The sequence below is a fragment of the Takifugu flavidus genome, chromosome 11 (genome assembly GCF_003711565.1).
Source record: "Takifugu flavidus isolate HTHZ2018 chromosome 11, ASM371156v2, whole genome shotgun sequence".
NCBI lineage: Eukaryota > Metazoa > Chordata > Actinopteri > Tetraodontiformes > Tetraodontidae > Takifugu > Takifugu flavidus.
In genome coordinates, this window is record NC_079530.1 from 7572913 (window position 1) to 7591672 (window position 18760).

General features: G+C 41.6%; 4 protein-coding genes across 9 annotated transcripts; 3 read left to right on the top strand and 1 right to left on the bottom strand.

Annotated features, from left to right (window-relative positions):
* The first annotated feature begins 224 nt into the window (after positions 1-224).
* On the top strand, positions 225-4565 carry napba (N-ethylmaleimide-sensitive factor attachment protein, beta a). The gene is made up of 10 exons (XM_057048179.1): positions 225-478; positions 1589-1668; positions 1879-1995; positions 2514-2560; positions 2692-2769; positions 2851-2906; positions 3128-3212; positions 3371-3475; positions 3554-3622; positions 3840-4565. Exons 1-10 carry the CDS (start codon positions 381-383, stop codon positions 3990-3992), a joined length of 888 nt encoding a protein of 295 aa, XP_056904159.1. The 5' UTR covers positions 225-380; the 3' UTR covers positions 3993-4565.
* Positions 4566-6309: 1744 nt separating this feature from the next.
* Positions 6310-11837, top strand: cdc5l (CDC5 cell division cycle 5-like (S. pombe)). Its single transcript, XM_057048166.1, has 19 exons — positions 6310-6528; positions 7144-7247; positions 7441-7602; positions 7801-7928; positions 8066-8165; positions 8298-8424; positions 8513-8604; positions 8692-8836; positions 8941-9129; positions 9215-9363; positions 9447-9630; positions 9724-9888; positions 9987-10067; positions 10195-10446; positions 10534-10641; positions 10735-10824; positions 10934-11065; positions 11215-11295; positions 11450-11837. Exons 1-19 carry the CDS (start codon positions 6484-6486, stop codon positions 11561-11563), a joined length of 2448 nt encoding a protein of 815 aa, XP_056904146.1. The 5' UTR covers positions 6310-6483; the 3' UTR covers positions 11564-11837.
* Positions 11838-11842: 5 nt separating this feature from the next.
* Positions 11843-16834, bottom strand: supt3h (SPT3 homolog, SAGA and STAGA complex component). 6 transcript variants are annotated; one of them, XM_057048170.1, is made up of 13 exons: positions 16747-16834; positions 15814-15914; positions 14968-15084; positions 14598-14682; positions 13871-13957; positions 13700-13796; positions 13479-13609; positions 13323-13398; positions 12905-13017; positions 12716-12820; positions 12478-12597; positions 12250-12341; positions 11843-11983 (listed from the first exon to the last, which is right to left on the bottom strand). In XM_057048170.1, exons 2-13 carry the CDS (start codon positions 15900-15902, stop codon positions 11944-11946), a joined length of 1152 nt encoding a protein of 383 aa, XP_056904150.1. In that variant the 5' UTR covers positions 15903-15914; positions 16747-16834; the 3' UTR covers positions 11843-11943. The 6 variants fall into 6 exon arrangements, with proteins under 6 accessions (XP_056904150.1, XP_056904149.1, XP_056904153.1 ...); XM_057048169.1 differs by having other exon boundaries at positions 11843-11985; positions 12252-12341; positions 13479-13615; XM_057048173.1 differs by lacking the exon at positions 14968-15084 and having other exon boundaries at positions 11843-11985; positions 12252-12341.
* Positions 16718-18607, top strand: runx2a (RUNX family transcription factor 2a). Its single transcript, XM_057048300.1, has 6 exons — positions 16718-16781; positions 17065-17270; positions 17407-17566; positions 17757-17861; positions 17947-18012; positions 18099-18607. The coding sequence occupies exons 1-6, from the start codon at positions 16718-16720 to the stop codon at positions 18437-18439; spliced, it is 942 nt and encodes a 313-aa protein (XP_056904280.1). The 3' UTR covers positions 18440-18607.
* The last annotated feature ends 153 nt before the right edge of the window (positions 18608-18760 follow it).

An 18760-nucleotide genomic window follows, 5' to 3' on the forward strand; every position in this document is an offset into this window, starting at 1 on the left:
ATGTCAGCCTTTCTATGCATTTGCATATAAAAAAGGGAGCAAGAGTGTTCGTGGATACATAATAAAGCGAACATTTATGGCACTGTCTAGCTTTAGAAATGATATTTTGAAAATCAGTTCTATTTCGTTACATTGAATCGTTGAATTGAAAGACGTTGCATTCTCATAGACTTCCGCCAGGTGGCGCTAGTAGTAACGTGTTTACATTTCTGCCGTAGAAGAAGAAAGCTCATCTCGTCTCTCCTCAGCATCAACAGCATCAGCCCCCCCCCCTCCTCCTCCTTCTCCTGCTCCATCCTCCTCTCTAACCAGCTTCTTCCACTGCGGAACATCGGCCTGTTCTCCTCCCATCACTCCGCCAGTGGTAGACCCAGTTCGCCATGGACAACTCAGGCAAAGAGAAGGAGGCCATGCAGCTGATGGCCGAAGCCGACAAGAAGGTCAAAGCGTCCGGGTCCTTCCTCGGAGGGATGTTCGGGTAAATTATGTTCGTCACTGTCAGTGTTTACCTCTGTCTCCCCCTTCTTATTTGAGTATGGGGATTTGCGCACAGGGCCAATTAAAGCCAAGCTCCATCGCCAATGGAATCAGTAATATTAGAGATTTTCTTGGCTTTGTGGCGTTATCATATCCTGCGTTTTGCATTTTGTCGGCCTTTTCTTCCTTCGGCAGCGTAGGTCTCTGCAGGAGATGCTAACTTTACCTGTGACATTTTGTCCTTTTGCGTAATTAACTCGATGAGGTGGCTCACAATACTGTGGGATTCCCTCCGTTGTGCGAGGCTACCTCAGGAAAGCTTAAGCTGTCATCGCAGATAATGTGGCCTGCGTGTCTTGAGCTGTCACGCATCAGAAATGGGGTTTGTTATCCGGCTGCTGGCGATGGTGATGTTGCTGCAAGAGGCAGATTTAGGAAGCGTGTGCATGGAGGAAAAAGAGGCAAAAAGGCACGCAGACCAGCGCACCCTGTATGGTGTGAAAGCAAACCAGTCGATAGTGGTGCAGGGACAATGTATGTGTGCGTGTGTGTGTGTGCGGCGCACGCTCATGCATTTGCATTTGGCTGCGTGGGAAGATGGATGTTAATGTTTGGATAGAAATTGATCCATTGCATATAGCACACAAATAAACCCTCAAATAACATATGGAGCGAGCTTATTTTAACAATAATTACAATAAACATGTATTTTAGTTGTTATTCTACCACTGCAAATACACATCCTGTTGGCAAGTATTTGCTGAGTCATGGTCCTCCATTTATTTGTTTGTTTGTTAGTTATTCATCCATTCATTCTTTAAGCACGGCTCTGCAAACCTGAGCTCAGTTCCTGACAGGCCGATGTAAATACATTAAAGCGGTTCATGCTGCAGGCAGCAGAGGTCCACCAGTCTGGTTTATAGGTCAAAATATTGATAAGAATAAACACAAAACATCTGACTGGTACCACATCAAAGGGATGATTTTTAGCTGCAGGGTGAAGCGATCCACCATGCTCCTCTACGTCTTTGAGAGGGACAAATCCGGTTGCTAATTTGGTACCAACATTAAAAGTAATCCTGACTTAAAAACCTTTTTCCTCTGCTCACAGGGGGAACCACAAGGTGGAGGATGCCTGTGAAATGTACGCCAGAGCAGCCAACATGTTTAAAATGGCCAAGAACTGGAGTGGTAGGTGACATGTATGCATGCATGCGCGGTGTGTGCATCACAAGCTCATGAGTCAAAATAAACGGCTCTTAAATTTCCACACACGCAAACCTGAAAAGCTCATAATAATTCTATTAGCACATGCTGCCATAATAGCCATAAATGTTGTCCAGATGTATAATTTAAAAAGAATGAGTAACATATAATGTGTGTGTGTGTGTGTGTGTTTAGCTGCTGGCAATGCTTTTTGCCAGGCTGCACGGCTCCACATGCAGCTGCAGAACAAGCTGGACTCTGCCACAAGTTTTGTCGACGCTGGCAACGCGTACAAGAAAGCCGACCCACCGGGTGAGTGCAAACCTACTTCCACACTCTGCTGCCCCAAATGCTGCCCTGCTGTGTTAGAACCACACAACATTAAATATTACACTTGATACCTCTTCATCAACATCATCCAGAATTATTGAATGCCCTCTCTCCAGTCTGTTCCCAGTTAAAAAGGCCACAAAGCTTTGTCCCAACTTATCCTTTACAATATATTTTAGTTATTTTAAATGCAAAAATTTGCTCTGCTTCACATTTGTACAGCCAAAGCTAAAGCTCAGCAACAGCTAACCAGACACTCTGGAGCCAGAGGTGGTATTACTGGAACATTAAAATGGCTCCCTAGATTTTTCTAGGAAAATTAATATCGGGGTCACCCTGCAGCATCCTTCCTGCCCCCCTCGTGATTAGCTTAATATAATATTATGGGTTAGCGGGTTAGTCATCGCAGCATGCGGAAACAGTTTTAATTTAGCTGTACAGGCCCAGAAGGTTTCAACAGTCTTTAACTATACGAAACCTTTGTATATGTCTGCTTTCAGAGGCCATCAACTGTCTAAATCAGGCGATTGACATTTACACTGATATGGTAAGATCCTTCTCTCGACTGCACTGTGACTGTCATAATAATAGGAATTATGGTGTAATATGATGTGTGTGTGTGTGTGTGTGTGTGTGTGTGTGTGTGTGTGTGTGTGTGTGTGTGTGTGTTGACGACAGGGAAGATTCACCATTGCAGCCAAACATCACATTACTATAGCTGAGGTTTATGAGTCGGAGCTGGTTGATATTGAGAAGGTATGACATGTTTGGACCAAACTACTTTCTTGTTGAGAATGAAGCTGATCGTTACAACTAATTTCCACGTTTTGTCTTCAGGCCATTGCTCACTATGAACAGGCAGCAGACTATTACAAAGGAGAGGAATCTAACAGGTGAACCAAAGCAACTATAACAACTTTATTTCTCTGTTTTGATCCTGTTATTGGATACATAAATTATACAGTACGTGATGACAATCAAGATAGGTATGACACATTCAAAGTCTTTATTTGTGTATCCTTTTAGTTTGGGGTGGGATGGATGGGTATGCATTTAAATTTAGGCAGTGGAGTTTATATGAACTTGTTAACTCGTGGATTTGTTTGTGGTTCAGCTCAGCCAACAAATGCCTTCTGAAGGTCGGGCACTACAGCGCGCAGCTGGAGCAGTATCAAAAAGCGATTGAAATCTACGAGCAGGTACTTCCAGTTTCTGCTATGCTAGGAGAATAAACAATAATATGGTTTTAATCAGGAGTGGGAACAGAGATGAGCCATTTTGGGATGTGGTGCAATGCAAACATTGCTTAAAGTAAAAGAACTTTATATCAAAATTAATATTTGTGTGTGTTTTTCAGGTTGCTATGAGCACCATGGACAATCCGCTGTTAAAGTACAATGCTAAAGAATATTTCTTCAAGGCTTCACTGTGTCACTTCATTGTGGATGAACTGAATGCAAAGGTAACGCTCATGTTCCTGTTTTGAAAAACCTTTTTATACTCGCCCATCTTGAATGGTCATCACGTCTGTGTGTTTCAGTTGGCCATAGAGAAGTACGAGGAGATGTTTCCAGCTTTTACAGACTCAAGAGAGCTCAAACTGCTGAAGGTAATTCACATTTATTTGTTTCTGATTTGTTTCCGTCATGTATTAAGTCATATTATTATGAGAAATAAGTGAAATTCAAATTCAAATTTGGTGGCTCATGTTAAAATTTATTGATCTCTTGAGTTTGGGCAGAAATCATTATGATCCAAATATAGCAATGTAAAAAAAAAGCAAACTAGTAAATAAATCACCCCTGGTTCCTGTTTCATTACAACAGAAACTCCTAGAAGCACACGAAGAGCAGAACAGCGAGGCATTCACTGAGGCCGTCAAGGAGTTTGACTCAATATCTCGTCTGGACCAGTGGTTGACCACGATGCTTCTCCGTATCAAAAAGACCATCCAGGGAGATGCTGGAGACCTGAAATAGACATTAGAGTTAAATGGGATGGAAATGGGAGGGGGAGAAACTATGGGCAGTGGGAAGAAGAGGACAAGGGTGAGGTAGAATGAGGAGAAGGGGTTTGAAGGAGGGAAGCTGGGATTGGGGTTACAGTTGTACATACCAGTCTGCATGTGACCTCCCCTCTTATTAGCCAATCATCCCCTTTTACCCACAGTTAGATGACTTTGTGTCTCTGGTCCAACAGTATTGCTCTGATAACACTGACTGAATTGTACTTAAAGAGGAAGAAATTCATTGTCAAAACTATCATTTATTGTTTATCATGGTGCTGAGTGTTATGGTTTGTCTTAATATTTTAGGTATTAGGGCCCCCTCGTACCCAGTTCCCTACTAAACCCAGTGCCCCCTCAAGTTAATAATATCCTCATATTGTGATTGACTGGTTTTCAGCCATCATCTCTGCCTTGTTTGTGCATGTCTATTGATGTAAATGTTATCTGTGTTGTGCTAATGTGTGAATAACAACCATGTAGTCCGGTATCATTTGTGTGAAATGAACAAGTCAGATATGGTGTTGAAATAAAAACATCACACGTATGATCATGATGTTGTGCTTTGTGCATTTAATAGAGTAGGATGTAAACTCTGTGCACTTTTCCTCTTAACAAAACTTAAAATCACCTAGTAGGTCGAACAGAAGTGCAGAGTACTTGAGCTGCTTGGAGGGAGCAGTACTGGAAGGTGCTGTGCTTTGAGAATCTAATACATTTGGGTGTTCCCACTTTCAGACCCCACAGGTAACAGGACTTCAGAGTAGAATGAGCACAAACAGCATCTAAATGTTCAGCAATTTTAATCAAGTGCTGACACCAGAGACAAGAGTGACCAGGAGCAGAGGCAAAAACAACACCAGCGCATGATGCCCAGCACTCAAACAACCTGGCAGCAAGTGCCGAGTGTTTGGGGTTTAAATACTGGAGGAAACAGGTGCGTGAGATTGAGCTGATCACTGGAGAGTGCCACATGTGCGCCGGTTTATTTTCTGTAATGAAGGAGACTATGACATGAAGTCAAAGTGAATAAGAGTTGACCACCATTTGTGCCAGACAGACCTTTTTATAATCATTCTTAACATTACCGGTAAAAACTTTTTTTTTATCATATCAATGAAGCAAAGAAATGTTATGAACAATTAGGAAGTAGTTGGAGGATGAAACAGAAATACCCCATACCCCAATAAAATGTTCATTTCTTATATCTACTCAGCTTAGCCTTGACCTTCAGGTCGAGGGTAGGTCTCTCACTGTTGTTTTTGCTTATGAGTCAAACAGAAGTGGAGAGTACTTGTCCTTCTTAGAGGACCTGGGAGGAGTACTGGAAGGAGTACCAACTGGGGACACCAGTGTCACACAGGCAGGGACACTATTAGGTAGAGAGACGTGATTAGGAACCTCAGTGGGTTCTTATTTTTTTTTTTGCTTCACTTTTGTGCTACTTAATTTGTCCATAACAAACACCATGTGCAAGGAGGGCCAAGGGTACAAGGCTGTCCATCAGTGGACAAGACATGAGGACACCTTCGGCGAGGGGGAAATTATCTGTTTTGTGATTGTTTTATCTGACCATTGGCCATCTTGCAATGTCATTGCAATAATAAACCTTGCATAGCTGGGACAGCAAAACTGTGTACTGTAAAAACCTACAAACACAAGGGAGGTTAAAAACAACAATTGAACATTCATTAGTCTACTTGCACAACTCATGCAGAGTGAAAGGGCATTAATATCTTCATAGTGATTGACTGCTTTTCAGCCATTATCTCTGTCCTTTGCGTGCATGTTTGTTGTCTTGTTGATGTTAATGTTAGCTGTTGCGCTAATGTGTGAATAACATTTTGTCCTGTATCATTTGTGTTAAATGAACAAGTCAGAAATGGTGTTAAAATAAAAACATCACATATAAAACCACATATTTGTGCATTTAATTCAATATGTTGTTCACACTTTCCTTGAACTAACTTCCTCTAATTATGGTTAGATGGTAGGATTGTTAAACTGCTGACATTGATTTATATAATTAAAAATGTAAATCTGAACTATTTTGCTGCTAATATTTGTGCACACATTGAACATAGGAGGCATACATAGAATTAAACTCCTAACAATGCAAGCAAACTATGAACACTGAGGAAATGAAACAGCGTATCATATATTAGGTGCAGAAATAATGACGTTGAATTAAGATTGATCTTTCTGGGACATAAATTAAATCTGATTTGTTGCTCTGCAAAATTATTTATTATCACGCGATTTTCAACATATACCCAGAATGCATTTGGGCTGAAGCGCCCAAGCTGAAGTACTTCCGGTTTTTAAGTTTCCGTTGTGGCACACGTTTGTTGCTCTTTCGCATTTGGTTTATTTAGAATTCAAACGGTGAATCCCACATTACTTCACGGTGTGGTCGATACAGGTTTTTACACTTTTATTGGGGACTACATCAACAAACCGCCAAGATGCCGCGAATTATGATCAAAGGAGGTGTCTGGCGCAACACTGAGGTACGTGTTTACTTGGCTAGCAGCTTTAGCATGATGCTAACTGCTGCTCGGAAATCTTAAAGTCCAAGCATGAAGCTTGATGTTCAATTCAAGAAACCCATCGTAGCCAAAATCTTGCATTTGTGGTGCTACCGGGATAATCGAATTTCTATTGATAAGTTGGAATGCATGGTCTATAAAGTGCTGGCTAATGGCCAACAACAAGAAACTTACTAGTTATTACTTTGTTGCAGCGATTTGATTGTCATTAGGTCACTTGCAAAGAGCATAGTCTGATACCCTCGCGTCTCCACAATCCTCACAACGTTTCTTTAATTTTACGAGCACAGCAGATGATAGATGTATATTATATGTAGTCGATCTCAATTTTTGGTAATTTAATGAATCGGTGCCTGTAGTTGCTTTCATTTCATGTAAAAAATGAATGATTGTAAGTTTTCATTCCTCTGTTTCAGTACAAATTTTCTGGTCAGTCACATCTTTGCCATTCAGAAAATCAGTACACTTGCCCCCTTTTTAGAAAATGTTTTTCATTGGGGGGGAATTGCATAAGAGAGAAAGAAAAATAATCCATAATAAATGTAATGTGTCTGTCTTATCTTATTATTTACGCAGGATGAGATCCTCAAGGCAGCGGTGATGAAATATGGGAAAAACCAGTGGTCTCGTATTGCTTCCCTGCTACACCGTAAATCTGCTAAACAGTGCAAAGCCAGATGGTGAGTTTTCATCGAACATGTGATGGCAGTAATACCATTTTTTGAAGCACTTAAATGTAAGATTACCTAGTTGTGAGGTTTATAAAAGCAGATTTAATAAATAATGAGGTTGGAAGAATTTTCTACCCTTGTCTAAAAGAGATCTTAAGCTTGTTAACATTAGATGTGTTGTGCCATGTTTGTGTCTGTGCAGGTACGAGTGGTTAGACCCCAGTATTAAGAAGACAGAATGGTCCAGAGAAGAAGAGGAGAAGCTTCTACATTTGGCCAAGCTTATGCCAACTCAGTGGAGAACCATTGCTCCCATCATAGGACGTACTGCTGCCCAGTGCCTGGAACATTATGAATATCTACTGTATGATATGATTTTAACACATCTTCATAAACACATATAGATATAGACATATACAGTTGAATCAATCCTAAAATAAAAACACTTTCTTTTAGGATTGATTCAACTGTAATCTGTAATAAACTAGCAATTAATACTTGTGCTTTACATAATATGGACAAATTAAGTCAGCTTGTACTAAATGCAAATGCTTGTGTGTAGGGACAAAGCAGCACAAAGAGATGATGAGGAAGAAGTCGGAGATGACCCACGGAAGTTAAAACCAGGAGAGATCGACCCTAATCCTGAAACTAAACCTGCCAGACCTGACCCAGTGGACATGGACGAAGGTTTGTCATCTCACACGGTGATGAGTAATGGCTTTAGCGTCTAGCGAGATCTGCTGCCACGAAATCAAATACAATGTCTGCATAATGAATTTGCTGTGGGGGTCCTAAATTGTTTTTTTTCCCCTGTCTATCTGTAGATGAGTTGGAGATGCTGTCTGAGGCCAGAGCTCGACTGGCTAATACCCAGGGCAAGAAAGCTAAGAGGAAGGCCAGAGAGAAACAGCTAGAGGAAGCCAGGTGAGTCAGTGCCTCATTTCTTTGTTGCTGGTTCTTCTTAACTAAACTTTTTTTTGACTGAAACACTAATGAAACTAGTTATATTGTCCAAAAAAATTAACATAAATGACCAATGTTCTCGTGGTTGTACAGACGGTTAGCAGCTCTCCAGAAGCGCCGAGAGCTGAGAGCGGCAGGAATTAACATTCACAAGAAGAGAAAGAAGAAGAGAGGAGTAGACTACAATGCTGAAATCCCCTTTGAGAAGAAACCTGCTCTGGTAACCATTATTGAAATGCAGACGCCACACAAAACAGCACAGCAAATATTAATTTGCAGTGCAGTAATTTGTAAACCTCTTATTTCAGGGTTTCTATGACACCACTATGGAGCAGTTTGAACATCTGGAGCCCAACTTCAAGCGACTGAGACAGCAGCACTTGGATGGAGAGCTTCGCAAGTCTGTAGCATACGTCCAGGTTTAGAAAACACACATATCACTTTGGAAAATTAAACAAAATTTATTTTCTTGTGTGCGTATTTGTAGTGAGCAAGAAGAGAGGGAGAGAAAGAGAGATAAACAGAAGATTAAGAAGAAGAAGGAAAGCGATCTTCCTTCTGCCATCCTGCAGACCAGTGGAGTGGCTGAATTCACCAAGAAACGTTCCAAATTGGTTTTACCAGCACCACAAGTAGGCAAAATCCATCTGCAGATGGTGTCCAGTTTATCCCAAACACTTTTGTCAAGTCAGCTTGATAAAATAAGCAATGTATTGCTTTCATTTGCTCTTCATAGATCAGTGATGCTGAGCTAGAGGAAGTTGTCAAGTTAGGCCTTGCCAGTGAGGTCGCCCGTCAAGCTGCTGAAGAGAGCGAGAGCGGTAATTCTGCTTCCTCTGCCCTTCTGTCAGAGTACAGTGTTACCAACACTGTAACAGGCCTACATACCCCACGCACACCTGCCGTTCAGGACAGGATTCTACAGGTAACAACGAAAGAACAGATATATCTGGAGTATACGCCGGGATATTTACATTGTCTTAATAAAATGCACGTGTTTGTGTTATCAGGAAGCCCAGAACCTTATGGCATTGACCAACATCGATACTCCTCTGAAAGGAGGCTTGAATACTCCGTTGCATGAGAGTGATTTCAGTGGAGTGACTCCTCAAAAGCAGCAGATACAAACGCCCAACACTGTTCTCAGCACACCATTCAGGTGCTTATACCCGCCACTCTCTTCGTCCTCCATTTACACCTCAAGTGTTAATATTTATACTTATGCTGTTTTTCTTTTTTTAGAACCCCTGGACCGGGTCAAGGACAGGAAAGCATGACCCCTCAAGCTGGTGGAGCAATGACCCCACGTGGAGCTGTGACCCCAGGCCTGACCCCAGGCCTGACCCCGGGCCGCACTCCTCTGCGAGACAAACTGAATATTAACGCCGAGGAGCAACTGACTGATCCTGCATATGCTAAACACGCGGTAAGTGAAGCCTCTTCCTGTTTTCTCTTAAAGTCATCCATCATTTATATTTAGATTTGAAAATACCGAGTAAATGATTTCTCCCCCCCACAGCAAAAGGAAAGTTTGCAGCAGCTGAGGCAGGGTCTGCTGTCACTCCCAGCCCCCAAGAACGATTTTGAGATTGTTCTTCCTGAAAACGCCGAGAAAGAGCTGGAAGAAATGGAGACCGAAAGCGGATTTACAGAAGACGCATCCGAGGTGGATGCACGCAAACAGGTATTTACACACGGGGTTCATCTGCACGAGAGTATAATTTGTGAGTGTTTTTTATGATCAAAATGACTTAAAGTTTTTACCGTGATGTTTTTGTTCAGGCGCAACTGGACGCAGAAAGAGAGAAGGAGCTGAAGCTGCGGCACACATCTGTTCAGAGAGATCTCCCCAGACCCACTGAGGTAACCCATGCAAGCCATTTTAGTTGTAAAGTTTTGGGATTGTTTCAGCACTCATAATACAAGAGAGGGACAGCAATTGTTTTATAAAGTTCTTGTCATATCAGTTTGTTGCCGTATGTCCCTACAGGTTAACGAGTCTGTCCTGCGGCCCGCATCCATGGAGCCGCTGTCAGACCTCCAGCTAGCAGAGGAGCTGATCAAACAGGAAATGATCACCATGCTGCACCATGACTGTCTGCACCACCCAACAAATAATGCTGCCAGTCAGCTGCAGCGCGGCAAAAACAGGGGCCCCACCTCAACGTCTAACAACGCATCACATATAGCTTATCTGGAAACACACTCCTATAAGCCGCTCAGCCCAGAGGAAATGGAGCAGGTAACAACAAAGCAAGATTCAATTGGTCTGTTTTATAGAAAAAATATATACCGGTATATATAAATATTGATATAAAAACACTGACAGGCAAAAGGGATACTCGCAGCAGAAATGGAAGTGGTTAAGGCTGGAATGGGTCATGGCGATCTAAGCATGGAGGCTTACAGCCAGGTGTGGGAGGAATGCTATGGACAGGTAAACATTCCTTTGTGCTCCTTTAAAACTCAGGTTTGGTCACTTAAACTGGTTTTTAAAAGGATTTTTTTTTTTTATTCAATCTTTCTGCAGGTTCTGTATCTGCCAACTCAGAACAGGTACACCAGAGCTAACCTTGCATCAAAGAAAGACCGCATTGAAAGCTTTGAGAAAAAACTTGAGGTCAGCAAAGCATAATAAGTAACCAATGGAGCTTCATCCCAAGTAGCATTTACATCATAATGTATTGCTGGAGACTCTGGTCTTATCACCAATGTCTTTCTCCATTCAGGTGAACCGGGCTCACATGACAGCAGAGGCCCGGAAAGCAGCAAAACTGGAAAAGAAACTCAAAATCCTGCTGGGTGGCTTTCAGTCCAGAGCTCTCGGGCTGTTAAAGCAGCACAATGAACTATGGGAACAGGTACTAGACCTCTGCCATAAAGTAGAAACTTGATTAGAACAAAATCACTGTAGGTTCTTGAATCAGAATGCACTGCAAACTGATCAGAGTTTAGGGATTTACTCGAGCATTGTTGAATCTTCTAATATTATCCAAATGTGGCTCACCAGGTGGAGCAGGCTGCCACGGAGCTCCAGACCTTTAGTCAGCTGAAGAAGCAAGAAGATATAGCGATTCCCAGGAGACAGGAGGTAAATCTGACACGTGAAAATTCAAATAGGTGTCGTCTACATTGCCACTATCATTTATTATTTGTAGATGTGCGGTTTTTAGGTGGGTTTTTTTTTCTCTTCACGTGTAATCTCCAAATGTTTGACTTCATCTGTGTGTTTGTTCTCACGTTAGGCCCTACGAGAGGATGTGGAGAGGCAAATGGAGAGGGAGAGAGAACTTCAGCAGCGATACGGAGAGCTGCTGATGGAGAGGGAGGCTCTGATCAACAGTGGGATTAAATATTGAGCAACACCAACCACAGAGTTGTGCACACGCATGCTACAAACACACAGAACACTCACTGTGATCTCATCAGCAGCTTCTGTGAGGAAAAACAAATCTTACTTCAGTCTGTTTGTATTAATGAGCCCGTCTGTTCAGCAGTTATGACTGTTCAGGGTTGCACCTGTGTGCTTTTGCTCATGTAACATACCAAGCCGCGTTTTGGGCATGCTCGCCAGTAACATGTGTTTCTGTATTAGTGATGAATAAAGTTTCGTTTCAACGGTGACAAAAACAAGTGCATTCGGTGTTTCTTTGAAAATTTAATTTGAAAGTAAACTAACATTTGGTCAAAAAAAATACAAAGTGTTTCAAATTCCAAAAAAGAGGTGTAACAAATGACTTTAGCAGGTGAGGAAGGCCATCCCACTCTTCGAATAAGCACTCTAGGAGAGAAAGAAGCACATGTTTTAGCAGCACTCAAGTAGGTTGACTAATGTAGCTCAAAATAAAAGATTTCAGTGGCAGATTATTTAAAATGACTTATTTTTTGGTTTGCCAGACTTTACCTTTATTTATTTTGGACAGAAATGAATAGACCCCATTGTCCCTACTCCCAAAACCTTAATTTCAAATCAACCAATTAAATGATGACTTGATGTTATTTCAGCCTGATCTTTGCCCGCATTATGAATATAGTGTATGTACACACTGTGTGTCTGTAGTTGTATCTTCTGATGGCCTCTCGTATGTGACAAGGCTGGATGGCACCGGTGGGAGGCTCGACGGTAGCTGGACAGCTCTGGAGGAAATGGTTTAGAAATTCAGTTATTTCTCTAGATATTGGGTGACTGATGGGCAGACAATGTGGATTTAGCATAGGTAAAAAAATCACTAAGGAAACAAGTGAAAAGAGAAAACAATGGATCATTTCCCACCTTCTTACGTTTCCTTTGCCGTGTGCGGCTGTCCATGCTGCCGTTACCCTGGAGGAAGGGTTTTGAGGAGCTGGGGGTCGAAGGTGGAGTGGCGTCAGGTGAGTCTGGATCCTTCTTTACCTTGTGGGAAAAAATATTGAGAACAAGTGTTAATTGTTTATCAAAAATGAGGATTATACTGGTGTGTGTGTGTGTGTGTGTGTGTGTGTGTGTGTGTGTGTGTGTGTGTACACCTCACCTCAGTGTGAGTGTTGTAGTGAATATAGCTGGCAGAGATCACATGACTGATGGGACTGGTCTTCAGAGTCATTTCCTGCTTCACCAACAGAGACAAGTCCACAATCTGAAGGAGAAAGGTTAATTATGGTTCTGGAGAGAACTGATTTGATTTTACATGAAAAATAACATTGGGACAACTTCTACATACCTGTGCCACGGTCTCATAGGCCAGGTATGACAGGATCTCCATGGCCAGGCTGTTGGGTTTCAGCTCTAACGTGCTGCAGTCCAGCCAGTCTCGAAACTTTGACGCTTTCTTAGCTGGAAAAACATTAACAGCTGCATTTTCTTTAATAAAAAAGGCTAAATATCATCTAACATCACTCCTAATGCTATTCCACAGGGACATCTAGATCCTGAGTGATGTGGTTGGCTAAGACAAATTAAGACAAAGTTTTTAGTTCAAATGTATTTATTTTATCCTCACAAATATGACAATTGTAGTTAGACTCAAAAGTGGTTGCACATTTAAAAGATTCATAGAAACAGATTCACATATAAAAGCAATGAGAGGGTACAAAAGAGCATCTGATGTCTAAAATGTGAGTGTTCGAGGATAAACTCACCAAAGCTGAGCTGCCGACTTTCACAGAACTCGGCATACTGAGCCTGGTCCATATTTCGGGTCTGACGCTCTGAACGCTGAAAGAGAAGAGACGTGCTGATCAACACATCACTGCTAAACATGCTTCATGGACATGGTGGTCTCAGTGACCTCTGACCTCTAGTCGCTCTTGTTTAATGGGGTCACCTTCCTGGCGCTCGGCCAGTGACAGCAAGTCACCCGTTTGATCCATCCAGGTGAGAAAATCCTGAGCCAGTCGCTGCCGCCGTTGACCGGCACCAGTTCCGCCTGCAGCTGGACAGTATTCAATCACGACTCATTATAAATCCTCCTGATATATCATAAAGGGCAACAAAGTATCAGAAGCTGCATAAATACCTGTGTCGGACAGCAGGTCATCATCCTCCAGAGATCTGAAAAGTTTGGATTTATAATCTCTGAACTGGAGATACTTTAATAGCCTCGCAACTTTCATCTGATGGAGACATGCCGGGAAATCAACAGTGAAAAAGAGCGAATAATCGTTTCATCATATGTTAATAACCTTACCTTGTCCTTCCTCATCAGGAACAAGATGTCCTCGGCTGAAATGACCCTTGACCCGCGGAGAGCAGCTCCCTCACAGGCCTGATGCAGCTAACCAATCAACAGAGAGCACAAACTAAGCTTCCACATATGGATATGGGAACTGTTGTAAAGCAAAATCTCACAGTTCTGAGTCAAATTAAGGTAATTTTAGCACTTGTATCGGTTATATGCATAAAGCAGTTTTCTATCATTGCATTTGTGTATAAATCATGTACATTATCATTCTGCATCCCTAATAAATCGTAATTACACCTTATTAACTATCAGCATGCCATAATACAACCTTCTCACATTATACACTCCTGATCAAAATTTTGAAACAGCTGAAAATTGCAAGACTTCACATTTTGCACTGTTGGACCTTAAGAAGGTTCTAAGTGGTGCTTCAAAAAAAGAACCCAAAAAACTTCACCGGCCCTGAGTCGGAGGATCCAATTGGCTGTCCGTCAAGACACAGGACGATCAAAACTTCTTCAAAGACCTCGCCTCCTACAACGGCACAAAATTGCCCATTTGGAGTTTACACGAGAGCACCAAATATGGGACACTGAAAGGTGGAAGAACGTTGTATTCTCTGATGAGAAAAAAAGTTTAACCTTCTCGAGATCCAACAATGCAAAAAATTCTTTTTCAAACTGGTCTTAAAATTTTGATCAGGATGGGGATCTGTACATCAAGGGATCATTACCATAGTAATGAGCTGTGTGTGCACGATGTCTTCCACCAGAGCTGCTGTCTCGTGTAAAGGCCGGCGGGCATCTCCCAGAGCAAACCTGAGTCAGATACACACACAGTTTTATCTGTTCTCACCAAAGCATCAATAAACAAACTTTAGCACCAATCCCTTTAAGCAGGATATATTATTCATTCTGCCAGAATAGAAGTATTATTCCCATCAGACATATATTTGGTCTATTAGATTTCTATTCTATTAGATTAACACACAATTCCACAATGAATAAAACAATAGCTCTTTCTCGCCTTTCTTTCTGCCTTCCTTCTCTGCACAATCAGATTCCATCTCTCAAACACGGCACACACACCACAATTTGGTCAACCCAAATTTGCATCCAGAGAGGCCATTTCCATGATGGCTGACTAAGCTGAAGCCACATCCTGAAGGGTTTTCGTTCCCTTGTTTCTTCTCTTTCACTGCATCTCTCCATCCATTCTGTCTGTCACATACAAACACAAGACAGCCTCTCTGTTGTTATCCTCCCTGCTCCCATTGGCTCCTTACAGCTGTCAATTATACAGGTGAGGATGATTTTGGTCTGAGGTTGTGGCCACATTGGCTTCAGGTTCAGAGGTTAGATACCAGCGCAACATTGGTTTTAGGTTTTGGGGTTTATTTGGTTTGAGCCTTTCTGACCACCAACATCTCTCTACAGATCTCAAAACAAAAGGTGAGTATCCCCAACACACATACAGTCGTGTGCACACGTACATAACACATTATGATTGTAGTACAACTGAGAAAACAGCAAGTAAATTAAATTTTCTGCAAAAACATCCAAACTAGAGTACATACATTGAACATTTGTGTGGTTCAAATATACTAAATTCTTTAAGGGCAACTGTTTAAAAATGATTTTGTTTCTGTATTGCAGCTGATTTTCAATTAATCAATTGACTAATAAATTATAATTAAAAAACTAAATAAATAAACGCCGCCTTTTTTCTCTAGCCACGTAACACGTCTTCAGTGTTGATGAGCAGACTGTGATCTATATTGAATTACAATTAATGTGCAACTTTATGAACTAATGCAAAGCATAATTGATTGAAACACTTCCTAAGTAGATTATTTTGGGTCTGTCCCAGGTTTCTATGGCTTCAAACAGTCTGTTCAGTAGCACAAGTCCTCTGATCTGCTGGGGTGAGTTATCTTCTGTGTGTCTTACATCATGCTCTGTAATTCTGGAATAAAACTGGTCCTGGATGATGGCCGGTCTTTAGAACTGGAGGCAGTGGAGCCAGCCATGGCGCTCATAAACGCCGCCACCTGACAACGTCAGCAAAACAGAGAGAAAATATTACCATCAAATTACACCAAGACTTCAGTATCCAACCTCATTTTCAAAGCTGGCCTTTATAATCCTTGCAACAATAATGTTGATTTGAGACGATGTTAAGAAGGAAACAAGAATGATTAACGCACGTTATTGTAACTGGTGTATGGCTATTTTATATAATCAACATTATAATCAACATCAATATTACTGAAACATTTTCCATAAAACTTTACTAAGATGACAATTTCATAGCACTAAAGTAGACTCAGACGGAGTAGATTATTGGCAAGTTTAAAAGTTAAGATCCAACAACTGTACAAGGTGAAATTTCAGGGTCAAGAAAGGACAGTGTGTTGAGGAATGTTCACTCTGTGATGGTTGGGGTCTTATCCAAACCCAAACTAGTCCGCTACACAGACAGAAGCTTAGGCAACAGCTTAAAATAACAAGATAGCAGAATAGATTTGAAAACACAACAACCATCGTTCATTCACCTCCTGTCCCTCACACTCACACTCACACACACACACACACACACACACCACACACACACACACACACACACACACACACACACACACACACACACACACACACACACACACGCAGGTGGATGCAGAGGAAACAGGTGGTGTGACCGCAGTAACTACCCCTCCGGCAGTAAAATCTGAATAATAATGCAGCGCAGTTCCCTCCTATTCAAACACTGCGGTGAAAACACACAATGCCAAAGTTAAAAGAAGCTGACGGGAACAAGAGAAGGGATATGGGATCAAAGGGATTGAGTACAAGAATGGTACAAGAACAACTAAAAATTCTCACCGAAAACGTCCGGAAAAGGCACTATGGCTCCATATGTTGACGATTTTCTTTTGGACTAAGTTCGACGCGCTTTGATGACGCAATTAGATGCACAGTACGCGGGCTGACGGTATATGTAGTTTTTGGGTTATTTTTCGTGCTCTAGTGCCTTAATCGCCAAAAATAAAAATTAAAAAATTAAAAAAATCACAAAAGGTATGGAAAGGAATTGAATGAATTGATTGAATTGAATTATGGAATTGATTCCATAATTCATTCATAGGTTTTAAATAAACAACTTCTATTTACATTAGTGATACTACAAAAAAAAAAAAACAGCTTTTTCTTTCTTAGATCCTGTGGTGAAGCATAGGCCAATGCCATCACCAGGTCATCACCGAATGGAGAACCAGGATGTGGGGACTATCCAGCAACCCAGAATGGGGATACCCAGAGGACTTGTTCAGACAGACAGCCCAAACTTCCTCTGCACAAGCTTGCCCCAACATTGGAGGTGTAATAAGACCCTGCCCCGACCATTCACAGTGAGAAATCACACACATTTATCTGTTTGAATTAACCTTAGAGGACTTTCAGTTCGTAAGCTAAATGCCAAACAAGACCACTGAATTGTATTACCAATGTGTTGAACACCAGTGCTGACTTGTCTCCATCTTCAAGGTGTTTGCCCTGGGCAATGATGTTCCCGATGGTGTTGTTGTTACTGTCATGGCCGGCAATGAAGAAAACAGCAGTGCTGAATTACGCAATGCCACAGCAACCATGAAGCAGGGCTATGCCCACTTCAACGACCTCCGCTTCATAGGTCGCAGTGGGAGAGGTATACAATTAGTTGCTCATTAAAATAATTTTCCTCACGTTGGAACACCATTTACTGAACAATAATCATTGCCTTATAACAATAAAAACCTAGTCATTACATTCATTATTTATCATAGTGATTGTAAATAAAATTCATGGAGACAGGAAGGCAAAACCATAGATTAACAGCATTTCACTGTATTTTTCAGGCAAGAGTTTCACAGTTTCCATCAATGTGTTGATGTCACCACCTCAGATCGCCACTTTACAAAAAGCCATCAAGGTGACCGTGGATGGACAGCGGCAGCCCAGACGTCAGTAGACGGTGTATTAGTCAGAATGATGGCTAGAAAATAAAAACCACACTCACTTTTTTTTACTGCTCTGGTTTTCTTTCAGGACAGAGGCAGAAGGAGGTGAAATCAGGGGCTTTCAGACCAGGCAGCTGCAGCACCGCATCAGCAGGTCTGGAAATATTTCAGTGCAACTCTCTCTACTTTCTAGTTTCACCTTGTGGTGAATAGGCTCATGATGCCGTCTCTTCGCTTCAGATTGCAGATCATTCTCCTCCTCTCTCTGGACAGGCGAGCCCTCATTTTTGGGCCAGGTGACCTCTCTGAGCTCCCCCTTCACTCCAAGTCCCAGAATGCATCACCTGCCTACCTTCTCCTACGCCACCCAGCCCACCACCTACACCTCATACCTGTCATCTCCTCCACCTCCTCCACTCAACCACAGTAGTTCTTTCCAGCCCGGCAGCTTCTACTATGGACAGAATCAACAGTTCTACTCTATGGCCGAGGACCGCAATGTTGTCACAGCATTGACCAATTATATAGAAGGGGCGTGTCTCTCCATGAGGGGTGAAGAGCCTGTCTGGAGGCCTTATTGATGGATGAAAATGTTATTTTGATTTATTATATTATTGGGTTTTGTCCTTGTTTTCCAATAACTCGGTTTTAATGTTTTTCAGAAGCACATTGTTGAAATATATTGCTCATATAATTTTTTCATAAATATGTACATTTATGGTTAAACAATAAACTGAAATTCCACTTGACTTCATGTACATCCCTGAAGGTTTTGACAATAAATCAGCCAATTTAAGTTTAAATAAGAAATTTATTATAAGTAATTTTAGATCTTGACAGTTTTACATCTTAAATATCTTTTTTTTTTTTTTTTTACAAATTTCTGTAACAGTGCTAGAAAA